At 35.9% G+C, this 15,466-nt stretch overlaps 1 protein-coding gene across 1 annotated transcript in view; it reads left to right on the top strand.

Moving 5' to 3' along the window:
- Positions 1-15,466, top strand: part of fbxo11a (F-box protein 11a) — a 36,459-nt gene that overhangs the window by 8,355 nt on the left and 12,638 nt on the right. The window contains exons 2-7 of the mRNA XM_067385616.1: positions 10,584-10,711; positions 13,537-13,618; positions 13,704-13,848; positions 14,196-14,325; positions 14,662-14,745; positions 14,995-15,127. Coding sequence (XP_067241717.1) covers positions 10,584-10,711; positions 13,537-13,618; positions 13,704-13,848; positions 14,196-14,325; positions 14,662-14,745; positions 14,995-15,127 — 702 coding nt within the window. The remainder of the gene's footprint in view (positions 1-10,583; positions 10,712-13,536; positions 13,619-13,703; positions 13,849-14,195; positions 14,326-14,661; positions 14,746-14,994; positions 15,128-15,466) is intronic.

Here is a 15,466-nt window from a genome sequence, read left to right as displayed (position 1 = left end):
TGTGTTAAACTAGTTGATGGGACACCGTGTTTGTAGTGGTTACTGGACTAGTAGCCCTGGAGAGCCCCCGGTGCAACCAGAGCAACAGCGCTGCGTTAGCAGGATGTGCCTCATTCACGGATGATCCTCCGTGCAGAATGGCATCCTACTCACCTGAAGGTAAACTAGACTTACTACAGATTATAATGCTTTATTTATAACATCCTCCCACAACGTGCTTAGTGTGATAAAGAGCATGCCGTGTTTGGTGGCAATCTTGCGGTAATTTGAAATGTGGCATTTGGATGACCATGACTGTGACTTTCACCGTTTGATGCCTCTGAGGGATCTTTAATCAGCAGTTTCACTAGAAATATTAGTGGTTAATATTAGTATCGCTTTGGAAAACAGCCTAAAGCATCTGTCACGTTTATTATTATTGAACCACACTGCATGTATGATAGCTACAGATTCGAGATGTCGGCCTGTCTTGGTGTTATTGATGAGAATGATGCTATATTTGAGTGAATCGCTTTGTATCTCAGTCCTGACCTTTGTCCCGACGCTCCTCTCAGTGTATTGAGTTTCAAGTGCCGCTGTTGGGTTTGTAGGCTGCTAATAGCTGATAGTTAAACAGCATGTTTATTGTCTGAATGCACTTAGAGCTGAAAACTGAACTTGGCAATCCACAGTGCAAATTTAGAAATGCATTATGTGGTGATGTGATGTAAATCTCTGCTAATTGGGGTTGTTGTAGGTTTTGGGTGGTGTTACTTTTTGCTTAAATGCAGCTTTACAGAGCCTGACTTTTGAATACTGGTATAAAGTCTTGAATGCATGAGGCACTTTCATGGAAATTTCATTGTTACTTCTTATCAGTTACGTTCATTAGGGTTTTATGTTGCATCTCATGTTGTTAAACTAATGTGTATTGTATTGTGTCAAGTATGTTATCATGATGGTGTTTTGTGCACCTTTTTATATTAGTGTTTACCTCAGCTTCAGGAAAGAAATGCTTGTGAACTTTGATTCATCATGTGACTTTCTCTTTACCACCTGTGTTTTTAAGGTGATTGTCAGTGTATTTTAATGGTCAAAAAACAATTTTAGTAAGTTGGTATAATTTTAAGTCAATAAGTGCAGTTACTTATAATATAACATTGTTTGCTTATTGGAAATTTAACAGAAAAGCACTGAGTTTGAACTGAAACCTAAAATTATATTATTAAAATTAACGCTTTTATTAACAACAGTAATGTGTAAAAACCAACATCTTTATATGGAGAAATGTCTAAATATTCTACTGAATTGACCGACAGCTGCAGTGACTATAAATTGCTTTCTGTGTAATTCAGTCACAATTTGAAGAAAAGTTTGTTTTTCATGAGACTTGATGACTTTAGACTATTTTTCCATTTAAGGGAGTGGAAATGGCTAAATAAGCATTAGTTTTTCTTCATCTTTTAACCTTTACTTTTACAAATAACATTAAAATTAAAGCTTTGAAGTGCTGCGAAAAAGTGCAAACCACTTTAAAAAGTCCTTAAAGTGCTTAAATTTCACTCTCAAAAGTTTGCATGAACCCTGAAATGAATAATTGAAACTATTCGACTATTTCTGTGACCATTACAGTAAGCTAGGCGTGTAACGGTACACAAAACTGACAATTTGGTACCCAGCTCGGGTTTGAAGTCACTGTTTGGTACAGCAGTGGGAGAAAACTAAACAAAATTGCTTTAAAAAATAAATAGTAGTTTCTCTCTTTAAATGAATTTAAAAGATTCTTAAGGATAAAAAAATAATCTCTGCTAATGCTCTGCGAACTATATAGGGAGCCCTTACTTGTTATATTACCGTAATAATATATTATTTGCACATTACTATAATAATAATAAAGGTTCAGAGCCCAAACCATTAGCCTAAATACAGTTGCTACTTATTTTTAGATATAATAATCAACACTCAAATAACAAAGTATGCAAACTACCTCATGTAAACGGCACATTTTTGGCATTAACTTCTAAATCTGATTATAAAATTGTTTTTTTTCTCCAATTCATTGTAGAAATATAATCATTTACACAGTGGCTGTCATTTTCATGACCGATTTATTTAAACATACATTAAATAATCAAGACATCACTAACAAGTTAAGTAAAATATAATGAATATATAGGCTAATACAGTACATATATTTAGCGAAAGAGTTCATTTCTCTGACAAACTAACAAGCTGTGGACTCTCACACGCTATGTGACAGCGATTACAAGCTGATTTATTGATGATTTCCCACGGTTGAAACACTGATTGATATTATGTTTCAGTAAGTTGTACTGTATCTTTCAATATACCTTCAGATGTTCATTCTTGTTTATTCTGTAACTAGTATTAAATGGGAAGAGATAATCGCGTTCACTCGCGCTCCACGCCGCTGTTTGAAATGGTGATCTGTCACGCCACATTAAAGAGCATCAAAATGGCATTTATTGTTTCATGATAAAATGGACAGAATTTGAAAGATGACACTGTTTCTTATCAAAAGTAAGAAAACGTGGAGCTTATTGCGATTATTAGGCTACAATGCTGTATTCGTCGTGTAGATTCAATGGGTCAGGGCTGGCCGGGGCGCGTTTGGTACACCATGAGAGCATTGCGATATTTGTGGTGTATCGTGGTTTTTACACCCCTACAGCAAGCGTTACTACATTAAATCCATAGTGATTGTTGGTTATTTTTTGTGTGTGTGTAATGGAGAGTCTTATGTAACTTGTTCAATCATGGCACAATATTTCTCCTGGTTTCCACATCAGTGCTGTTTGATCTGATATCTGTAGATTATTACAGAGAATACTCTCCAGTGCTCTATAATAACAGTATCGAGTGATCGAGATCGAGCCTATTCTGTGCTCGTGCTGCAGTTCAGTGTTTATTATTGTCTGAGCTGAAAACTGGTCCATGCTTTGCAGCTCAAACGAGTAACACGGTTTCGTTCTGCTTTGGTTTCGTTTACCATTTGATGATTATGTGCAACAGAAATGGCAGCTCTCATCTGTTGGGCAATGTGGTGGTTGCACCAGTGTGACATCTAACAATTTAGTCTACAGGAAAAAAAGTTGCAGTCTGGAGCCCTGCAATGAAATATGCATTTTTTTAAAATGTAAATTTAAAGGATTAGTTCACTTTCAAAAAACTTTTTCCTGATAATTTACTCACCCCCATGTCATCAAAGATGTTCATGTCTTTCTTTCATCAGAAATTAAGGTTTTTGATGAAAACATTCCAGGATTATAATGGATTTCAATAGGGTTCAACAGGTTGAAAATGTCAGTTTCAGTGCAGCTTCAAAGGACTTTAAATGATACCAATGAGGAATAATAGTCTTATCTAGAGAAATGATAGGTCATTTTTCTAAAAAAATACAACTGTATGTGCTTTATATAAACAAATGATCGCCCTGCACATGCTTCTGCCAAAACCACACTTTCATATTCTTAAAAAAGCTTAAGCTGCACTGAAACTGTAATTTTGACCGCTTGGAGTCCGTTGAAGTCCACTATAAGGAGAATAATCCTGGAATGTTTTCATCAAAAACATTAATTTCTTTTCGACTGAAGAAAGAAAGACATCTTGGATGACGTGGGGGTGAGTAAATTATCAGGAAAATTTAATTTGAAAGTGAACTAATCCTTTAAGTTAAATCTGTTAAAGGTGCCCTAGAATTAAAAATTGAATTTACCTTGTCATAGTTAAATAACAACAGTTCAGTACGTGGAACTGACATACAGTGAGTCTCAAACACCATTTTTTCCTCCTCCTTATATAAATCTCATTTGTTTAAAAGACCTCTGAAGAACAGGCGAATCTCAACAACTGTTACGTAACAGTCGGGATCATTAATATGTACGCCCCCAATATTTGCATATGCCAGCTCATGTTCAAGGCATTAGACAAGGGCAGCCAGTATTAACGTCTGGATCTGTGCACAGCTGAATCATCAGACTAGGTAAGCAAGCAAGAACAACAGCGAAAAATGGCAGATGGAGCAATAATAACTGACATGATCCATGATATCATGATATTTTTAGTGATATTTGTAAATGGTCTTTCTAAATGTTTCGTTAGCATGTTGCTAATGTACTGTTAAATGTGGTTAAAGTTACCATTGCTTATTACTGTATTCACGAAGACAAGACTGTCACTATTTTCATTTTTAAACACTTGCAGTCTTTATAATTCATAAACACAACTTCATTCTTTATAAATCTCTCCAACAGTGTGTAATGTTAGCTTTAGCCATGGAGCACCATCAAACTCATTCAGAATCAAATGTAAACATCCAAATAAATACCATACTTATGCGATTATACATGCTGCATGACGAGCATCTTGTAACGATCCATTTTGAGGGTTATATTAGCTGTGTGAACTTTGTTTATGCACTGTTTAAAGCAAGCGCAAGCTCCGTGGGCGGGGAGCGTGAGGATTTAAAGGGGCCGCAGCCTAAATCGGGGCATATTTAATGATGCCCCAAAATAGGCAGTTAAAAAAAAAAAAAAAATCTATGGGGTATTTTGAGCTGAAACTTCACAGACACATTCAGGAGACACCTTAGACTTATATTACATCTTTTAAAAAGACGTTCTACGGCACCTTTTAAAGAATTGATTTTATTTTAAAATGACCCTAGAAATATGTTGCAAATTCAGTAAGCCTATTAAGCTCTTTCTTGAAAATGCATGTTGAACACTGATAAATTGTAAACTGTTATTCAGATTGATGATTGCATTTTTGATAAGGCTCTTTTTTGTGTCCAATATTCATAAGACGGTCTGTCACAAGTCTTCTGCTATAATTGTTCCTGTTTTCCCAGAGTTGTTGAGGTGCAGGATGCTGGATTGTTCTTGGTTTCTGAGCTGTCTGTTGTCTTCATGATTTGAGGAAGCTCTTTTATTTGTCATATTATAGCACATAATGTGGTCTAGAGACTTATTTGCTGCATGACATTGTGATGATATGGGTTTGAAACCCCTTGTTAGTCTAATCATCCGTTTGATGTGATTAATGTTAAATGTTTTGCGTTCGATTTCTTCACAACAGCAGTTAGTTTCACTTTCAGTTCAGGGGAAACCTCATTTTGTGAGATTAAAGACGTGAAGGAAGCCCGAAGACCGTCCAGAAGGCTTCAGCAGTCTAACAAACACAAGTTATTATCAGGGTTTGAAGACATTAAATCAAAATTAAACCTGTTTACTGTCTCTGTTTTTCTTGCTAAAGTCGGTTGGACACTAATAACTTGATGGTGATTAGTCATTTATGGTATTCTGCAGTCTGCATTTTTGTAATGTCTGCTAAACTGTATAATCGACAGATCAAGTTTCATGTCTCTTGCTCTCTGTTGATGGAATAGAAACAATTCAGCTCCAATCAGTATCTTGCAATCTCTTGTTGCAGTTTCATTTGACCTGAAATCTGTCAAAAGATCCTGGTTTTTGTCTTCTGTACAAGTCAATGCTAGAATTGAAGAATAAATGGAGAAGCTGCAGAGATGCTGCCCTGTATGTGACCTCCATCAGATGGGGAGGGTTACCATAGCAATGACCATTGAGAATATTACTGCAATATTTTGCTGTTGCAAGTGAGTGTATTGTCAGATGTGCCCTTTAGAGATCCCATCAGTTATGAAGCTTTTTCTCCTGAGGATTTGGACAATTAAAGGACTAGTTCACCCGAAAATCAGCATTTACTCAGCCTCATCTTGAAGCAAAACTGTATGACTTGTGGGGAATGCAGAAAGAGATGTTTAGTACAATGTTTATGTTGCGTTTTCTCCTCGTACAGTAGGGCTGGGCGATATCGCATGCAGTTGTCACGTGCATTTCGTCAGTAAAGCTACGCAATATCGCGTTCGTTATCGAAGGCGATTCATTTGCGATATGAATGCAATATTGCGTAGCTTGTCAGTGAACTACGGCTCTGTCTATTAAATGCCGCTCCATTTGAAAGCAGGTAATGGCGATTTAGCGGTAATCAGGGAACCGGCTTTACTGACGAAATGCACGTGAAAATCACATGCGATATATCGCCCAGCCCTATCGTACAGTGATGGTGACCACGACTGAGACTCCAAAAACAACAATATTCATAGAAAAATTAGATAAAACATTTGCGCAACTTGTGCACTATATCCCAAGAAAGACTTGAATACAAGTCAACATTCTTTTTGGTCTTTTATTTCAGAATCTGAATAAAAGTTTTGTTTTTTATGTGCTGCCAAGAGTACCAACGGCCAAAGTTTCTGAAGTTACATTCACATATAAATGCGGGATTCACTCTCGACATTGCAGTATTAACAAAGTGATAACCATTGTATGTATGGGAAATATGATATGCCAAAAAATAGATAAATGCAGACTAATAGATTAATAGAAAAATATTATTTTTTTTTCTATTAAGTATTTATGAAATGCTTTTGCAATTATTTTTAAATAAATTACTTGTAAATGTTATAATCTTGTAAATCTAATTATCAGATATCGGATTATCAGATATTAACGGGGCTTGAAAATTAATATAATTTGAGATATGTGCGCAAAAAGGCCCCTGTATAAGTTTTTGTTTTAGTATTTATAATATATGATATAGTTAAGCAACATCACATGAGCAAGACTGCTATTTTCCCTAAATATCAGCACGATTGCAAATGTTGATTTTTATACCACAGTTTAATAAACAAGAAGTTAATATTAAGTGACTTACATTTTAGACACGGTATTGTCTGATTGTGCTCCGTTTCATAAACAATAGGGCTGACCGATAAATAGCATGCGATTGTCACGCGCATTTCATTAGTAAAGCCGGTTCTCTGATTGCCGCTAAATCGCCATCACCTGATTTGACGAAATGCGTATGACAATCGCATGCTATTTATCGGTCAGCCCTTAATCAACGATAATATTTCCGAACAAAGTCACAGCTGTTTCTTGTTGATAAATGAATCTGCCTTTTTGAACGAATCAGGCGAGTCAATGATTCAATGACTCATTCATAAAGACAGTCACTTGCTTCATTCCTGAATGAATCGGTCATTTTCAATTAATGATTCCGTGACAAAGACAGTGACATGCCGCCACCTACTAGTTTATAAATATAAATTTAAGAATTTTAAAGATTAAATATTTAATAAGGTTAGAAAAAATGACCATAAAAAGGTTAAAAAAGACCCTGTAAATCAATTTAAGGAGTCAAATGTCACCCTCTAATGGAAAGATTAATTTCTGTCATTGATCAGAAGGTGCTCTTACATTTCTTTTTAGGATTTAAAATATGTAAGTGTAGAGCCCTGATGGATTCATACTTTGAATATAGTATGTAATAATTGTTCCCATTCAGTCTTTAATGCTTTTATTATGTGGGATGCTGTAATTCTAAGTTTGCATACTGTATATAGAACAAATAGTTTATAAAAGCACAACATGTGGCTTGTAAACTTCAGGTATTGAATAGCTTCTACTGATCAGTGGTGCTTCTTAGGAATGTGACATGTTTGCGGAAGTGTCCACCTTGTCACAATATGTTGACCATCAGCATAAATTTTGGTCCCCGTTGCATTTTTTTTCTTTTAACCAAGAAGGTGGCATAAGATGCAGTTTTAGTCTTTGAGTCAGACTAAAAAATATTGAGATCACCATATTTATTTTAGTAACTAGGCTAATACCGCTGTGATGTCTACTGTTACCTATTTCTGAATGAACTTGGCTTTTATGTTCTATCAGCATTCTCCGAAATGAATCTAACGTTTCTATTTGAAGAGGTGCCGTTCGACCCGCTGGAGTCTGGAGAGGAAATACGGTATATGTTTGGGCTGCGGCAGCGGGGCGGCTCCGTCTCGGGTTTCAGGAGTGTCATCAAAGGGATGCCGCATGGCTAATTCACCCCGGACGGGTGTTATGGCGGCCCATTCAACCTCTGCCTCTTTTGACCCGTGTGTGGCGTCACCTGCTCCGTTAGCTACAGCTGCCGAGGAGATCAGCCTTGTGTTTTTATGGAGGAGGTCACGGCCTCTCCGCGGCTTTCCTTCCCAACTGTTTTGGCACTGCCTTACAAGTGTGTCGTACCCTTAATGAGATTTCAATATGCTGTTAAACTCTGAAGTCCAAGTTGTTCCACCTTTTGCTGATCTGAGCATGTATCTCTGGAAGTGTGTCAGGACGAGGACCGCAGTGTCCTTAATCTTTCATTTGCCTAAAATGATGATTGTCACTGCAATCAGTTACACTTTGGATGTCTGATTACAGGGAAAACATTAGAGTTATGCAAATATTGATTATCCATTGGTGTCTTGGATGTGTTTGAGTGCAGAGGAAATACATTCTGGAGCATTGAGGCAAGACTCTGGGAATTGATTCAGTAGAGTGCATTATTCCTAATGACAGTCTTATAGTAGTGAAAGAACACGGCGGATTTTTCTTGATGTGTGAAACAGCCTGTTGGATTTTGGATGATTATTACCTTGGCTGTATGTGATCATTGTGCCTGCCATTGCATGGAAGGCTTTACCTCAGTTCGCACTAGGGCTGGGTATTACCACAATTTTCACGATTCGATTACTATTCACATGCATTTGATTCAGTATCGATTATTTTGGATGTAGTATTTCAGTATTTTCAGAAAAAAATCTCACAACTAATGCTGTAAACTACACATGTGAGTCAGTTTGTACTATTATAATAATATTGATGGTTAAATTAACTTATTTATATACAAACACTTAAATTACACTCTGTTTTTATTATAAATAAAGTTTTTAGAATTACATAATCATATTTCTACTCCAATTCGTGTTTTTGAAATATAAACATTTAAATTGTGGCTGATTTATTCAAACATGCATTAAATATTGAAGAACATTAAAAATTATAATGAATATGTAACGGTGCATAGCTATATTTATCTTTCTAGAGTTCAATTTCTAGCTGACTAATGAGTTTATGGTCACTGAATATGTTTTTCTGAGGTAAATGTGACGTTACGTGACATTTTATTGACATCTTTCCGAGGTTGAAACACTGAGCGATTACACGAGACATGATACGGATTTCTGTAAGTTGTACTGTATATTTTAACATATCTTCAGATGTTCATGTTTATTTTGCTGTAACTGGTATTAAAGCGGAGGAGAGGATGATCACATGCTTCTCTTTAACTGAGGCGCTAAAGCGATCCGTCACGCCACATTAAACAGCGCCAAAACGGTATTTATTTTTTGAATCTCATAATAAGATGGACGTAATTTGAAATCTGAGACTTTGCTTCATATCAAAAGTAACAAAGCACAAAGATTATTGCGATTTATTGGATGGGAGGCGCTACATATTCTGCTCATTCATCAACTGAAAACGGACTAATTGATTCTTGGGATTTAAGAATCAATATCGGTTTGTAAAATTGAGAATCGATTAAAATCGAGAAATCAATTTTTTTTTTTTTTTTACCCAGCCCTAGTTTGCACACTTTCAAGTGCAAAAAGTATATTAATGAGGCTATTTATTGGTGGAAGGGAAAAAAATTATTCCCCACTTAATCTTCAATGCTTTATTATCTGGTATGATCCTAATTTTGCATAATATATACAGTAGGGGAGATAGTTTGTAGGGGTTTGAGTTGAGAAGATTGAGTTCACAAGAACAAGAAGATTTGTACACAGTATTTTTAAGAAATCCTCAATGACGAAATACGTGACTAGAAAAATAGACTTGTGATGAATGTCATTTTAGTTCTACTTTCTGAGTATGAATTATCATATGCAGTAAAACACAACAATACTCTCAACGACTGCCTCAAACTCAGCTGACTGGCTTTCAAAATGCGGGGTTTGAATGCGTGCTCATGTTTTACTTCCACTTTCGCAATCGCAGATACTCTGTGAATGGGGAATGGCGGTGCTGAGCATGAATAACACATTTGTCCAGTGCTTTTAGGCTCTGTTGTGCAACAAGTCATCAACAAGTCATCTCGTCACTTACTCTCGTCACATGATCAGTGAACCCTGATTCTTGCTGCACTACGTACGACTCTGCAGCTCCTGTAGGATGAGCTGGATGGAATTGAACTGACCATTATCCAACTGAATTAAATGGTTTTTATTTCTATAAAAGCAAAACGACAGTGGAGGCGTGATGTAACCGTAGCGTTGGCATATTCCATCCTAATTTCACCCTCGCACTCCATCAAGGCAATTTTACGAGACGGCTTTTGACCTCTGAGAAATCTCGTCACGTTTTAATCTCACGAGATCTCATCACACCCCTAATAGATTGTGAATTAAAATGCCACTCGAGCTTCAGTCAAGAAATGTTTTAAAAAATATTATTTTGTCTATCGAAGATATAAGCAGTTTTTCCTAAAAATATGACTTTCAAGTTAGAGATGCTTTAATGTGCATGAATTCCCAGTTTATGCGTGTGCTTGGAACTTATTTCTTCATCCAGTGTGACCTTTCGGTGTTGGTGTTAAATGTAAAGGTTATTGAGGTTATTAATATGCTATATTATTCAGAAACAAGTTTTTTTTTATAATGAAATGTGTATTTAATTTATTTTTTGCAGATGAGGCAGATCCTGCCGAGATGGTTGCAGAAGAATCCGGTCAAGGCGCTCAAAATAGTCCGTACCAACTTCGAAGAAAATCTCTGTTACCGAAGAGAACAGCTTGTCCAACAAAGACCAACATGGAGGTGTGTAAATGCTGCTCAACATCAAATTGGCATGCTAGGAAGTAGGGATGCACCGAAATGAAAATTCTCGGCCGAAACCGAAAACCAAAAAAGAGGAAACCAAGGCCGAAAACCGAAAGAAATTATGCCAATTATTAGTGCATTTATGGCTATGACTGTGTACTAACTTTACTAAAATCAAGGCAGTGCAATTGCATAAATTGATATTAAAGTTTCAAAGAATAAATCAATTACAAATTATGCAAATATTTATTTAGCACATTGCAACAATGCACAGTATAAAATAAAATTCAAACTAAAATGTTTAACTTGACCCCATGTACATTAAATAATAATGTCCTGTACATTTTTAACTTTCGCATGTTAAAAAATAAATTCGACCTCACGTTATGTCAATTGCGTTTGCACACCGTTTCGTCCGTCAAAAAAATTCGGATCGGATCATTCGGATCAGGTTCAATTTTCTGCGTTTTTCACATCCGTCGCACGCATTTTGAGAGACAATTCAGAGCCACCTTACACGAACGCAAAAATCCAGAATGCCACCTGACAAGTTGATGCACGTCTTCTACAGCATAAAACAGCAGCACTGAATGACAAACAACATGCAGAATACAAAGAGACCGAAAATAAAGACAGATTGTGCCAGTAGTAAAGCATCAAACTGAGCCACTGACATTCTGAAGTAAACTTTGAAATGTTCGGGATAATCCTGCAGCTCCTTGATGAGGTGGATCTCCTTTCTCTCTATGCAGTCTCGGAATTGAATGGACCCAATATTTCCTTTCTTTTTCTCTTTTTAAGAAGAGAGAGGAGACAACTAAATCATGCTCACTGCTTGAAGACTTCATTTTGTATTGTTTTGCGTTTTTTTCCCGCAACGCGTGCAGCCGTATTGTTTCGGTGATAAGTCTTTCAGCCGAAAATGCACTTTTGGGCCATTTTCGGCCAAAAATTTTCAGCGGCCGAATATTCGGTGCATCCCTATTAGGAAATTGTAGTATGCATTAGACTTATCGCGATAATGAATATGCACAATATTGTAATCGTGGCACTTCAGAATACCGTAAATAATAATTTATTACCAATTATTAATTTTTTATAAGGCAATTAAGAATACTTTGCCCATCAATCGTATAAAATGCACAACACCGCTGTATTCTGCGTCAAAAGGACACGCGCTCGGATGTAAACAATCCCAACGTGCACGAGAAGCACATGGCGGAACCAGTGAAGGAGACGAGCTGAATGAAAGTGTGCGTTCACTCTCTGACAGCAGAGGGCGCTGATGGAACAGCAGCGGTTACCACGGAAACCATGCAAACAAAGTAACTGCGCTGGTGAAGTTTTTAAAATGCTTCAAACAACAGACATTAATTTTTTGTAATCTCAGTGTTGTTTATCACAGCACCAAATACTGAATGCTTAAAAAAGACTTAAAAGGATATTTATTTTCAAACCTAAACATTTTTATATTTTAATCTGGACTAAAACATGCCCTAATGATTAGAAATGTTCTGATTATTTGTTATTGTTCAGTAAAACTTTGAAAACATACAGCTTCATTAGTTAACATGTTAATTCATTATCACTAAACTGACAATAAAAATACTTATAAAGTATTAATTATTATTATTATTAATGTTAATTAATAACATTACTAAAATCAAAATAACTTATTTAATGGACCTGAGATAAACCTAACAATGATCAGTTGTGTTTATAAACTAAGATTAACAAAAAATAACACTTTCTGTAACAAATGTAGCTATTGCTCAATCTTAGTTAATGCATTAAATAGTGTTATCTGTTGTTCTTTATAGCCTAGTTTTTGCATTTTAATGTGTTTGAAAATTTCAGAGTTGTTTTGTTTTATTACAAAAAGAGTTCTTAAGCCTGTTAAACTATGACAAAAATGGTTTTGCAACTTATTTTAATATCGTGATAATACCGTATACCGTGATAAAAGCTTCATCAATTAATCGCAACATGAAAATTTGGTACCGTCACATGCCTAGTATGCATAAAAATTGTCTGCAATATTAATTTAGGCTGAAAAGATAACACCAGTTTTAATGCAATGTTTTATTTTTTCCCAAATTCCATTTTTTTGTTTTTGTTTTTATGGTTAAAATAATCTTTATTAATCAAAAAGCATGTCTAATTACAATAATTAGTTATAATGAAGGTTCTACAACTGTTTTCGATTTTAATTTTAATTATTTTAATGGTTTTAGTAATAAAACGTGTCTAACCAATTTAATTCATAAAACTTTTTCTTTTTTTTTTTTTTTTTTCTTTTTTTTAACAATAAAAGGACCTTGTGGAATGTTTTTATTTTTCGCTTTAATATTCACAGACACTTGTCCATATCGCGATTCAGCCCTACTTTTTATTAATTCATCCAAAATCTGTCAAATTCCATTCCATTCCACATTATACTGTTAATTCCGACTGGATTCCGTGATTCCCTTTGGGTTTTCTGCATGAAATACAGGCATGCAGGACTCATGTTTAAATAGTCTTTTTGCGGTTTAATATTCACAGACACTAGTCTGTATCGCAATTTAATTTAAGTGCACTGACCTGCTTTTAATTGATTCATCAAATTCCGTGATATTACGCGTTATATAGTAAATTCCGTTTTTATGAATGGATTCTGCGATTCTGTGATCGCGGAAATTATACATTCCACATTATACTGTTAATTCCGTTTTTAAGACTGTGATTCCCTTCCGGTTTTTCCGCATGAAATAAAAAGAGTTGAGCATGAATGTGTTTTGTATGTGCCATAACTAACAGATGCAAACTCTTCTTGTTCAAAGGGTGCTTCCACGTCAACAACAGAAAACTTTGGGCATCGGGCAAAACGTGCCAGAGTGTCGGGAAAATCACAAGATTTGCCTGGTAATGGACATTAGACATGATGTTGCCTACAGTTGATATCAGCTTTAGATGACTTTCCATTAACGCTGGTTCTCTTCTGCTCCAGTCACCCCGGCGGAGCAGTACCTGCAGGTCAAGCTTCCGGACGAGGTGGTCCTAAAAATCTTCTCCTATCTGTTGGAGCAGGACCTTTGTCGAGCGGCCTGCGTGTGTAAACGATTTAGTGAATTAGCCAACGACCCCATCCTCTGGTAAGTTAGGTATTTGGACTAAAATGTATGTGTGATTTTGGGTTTCTCAATCAACAAATCAGCCTTTTTAGCCAAAAAGATTAAAAATGTTTAGAGAGAAAAAAAAGTTTTCGAACCTTCTAGGGGTTCCTATCTTAGGATAATTTTTTATTTTTTTTTTTTGATCAAATTTTATTAATTAAAAAGCTTGCAAACATACTTTATGACTAGAAAAATCATTTAAAACATATTGGCATTCAAATGGTTCTAAAAATTGATCTATATCAAACCCATCTATACTGAAACTTTTTGTGTAGTGTTTTTGTACGGGTCATTGATCTTGATTCTTGATCTAATCTGGTCTGCAGGAAGAGACTCTACATGGAGGTTTTCGAGTACACACGTCCCATGATGCACCCCGAGTCTGGAAAGTTCTACCAGATCAACCCAGAGGAGTATGAACAGCCCAATCCCTGGAAGGAGAGCTTCCAGCAACTGGTACTGATCCCCATTTATGATGCTAAAAATCATAAATTAGTATTTAGAGCTTTTTTTCCATGCTCTCTCTGTCCTTTTACTATTATACGAGCTATTTTTGTCATTCTCATTTGACTGCGAGTGCTTGTGTATTGTGTATTTAATAGCCTCAGAGCAAGCATAAGAGTACTAATCTGAGAAATGAGTGATTTAGTCTTTTTTCCCCCTAAACCCTAAAGCGGACAGATGGTGTCGTAATGTGATAATTAGGGAGATCTTGACATGTCATTAGTTTCATCAGTGAGCTTTATGAGAGCATATTACTGACTGACGGATCGCTGACCTTTGTGTTTGCAGTATAAAGGTGCTCATGTGAAGCCTGGCTTCGCAGAACATTTCTACAGTAACCCGGCCAGATACAAGGGACGAGAAAACATGCTGGTGAGTTCTGTAGATGCATTATATGGTTTGATTATTCATTATTGTTAAGCATCAAGCATCAGGGAGTTGCTGACTGCACTTCACCTAACGGCCACCGGTGTCGCTAATATCAAGGGTTTCTGAATTCTACATATCGCCTCTTTAATATTCAGTGCTAGGAGTTGCTTCAGCTGCTTCAAATGTGTCTCAGTCTTTATTTTGTAATTTCGAGTCTGAAAGATTTTTGTAATTTTGCAACTCTTTCCTCAGTATTATGACACCATTGAAGACGCTCTGGGAGGGGTTCAGGAAGCCCACTTTGACGGTTTGATATTTGTCCACTCTGGCATCTACACAGATGAATGGATCTACATCGAGTCGCCCATCACGATGATTGGTGCTGGTATGAGAATATATTTTCTGTTCAAAAGTTTGGTGTCAATAATCTTCTTGAAAGAAGTCTCTTCTGCTCACCAAGGCTTCATTTATTTAATACAGTAAAAACAGTATGAAATATTATTACAATTTATAATTTTTGTATGGGAATATATTGTAAACTGAATTTTCAGCATCATTACTCCAGTCTTCAGTGTCACATGATCCTTCAGAAATCATTCTAATATGCTAATTTGCTGCTCAAGAAACATTTATGATTATTATCAATGTTGAAAATGCTTCATATGTTTGTGGAAACTGAATTTTTTTGAGATTCTTTCATAAATAGAAAGTTTAAAAACATTTA

Source organism: Chanodichthys erythropterus, chromosome 5 (genome assembly GCF_024489055.1).
Source record: "Chanodichthys erythropterus isolate Z2021 chromosome 5, ASM2448905v1, whole genome shotgun sequence".
NCBI lineage: Eukaryota > Metazoa > Chordata > Actinopteri > Cypriniformes > Xenocyprididae > Chanodichthys > Chanodichthys erythropterus.
Note: the sequence above shows the minus strand (reverse complement) of the source record. Positions and strands in the feature narration are given on the sequence as shown.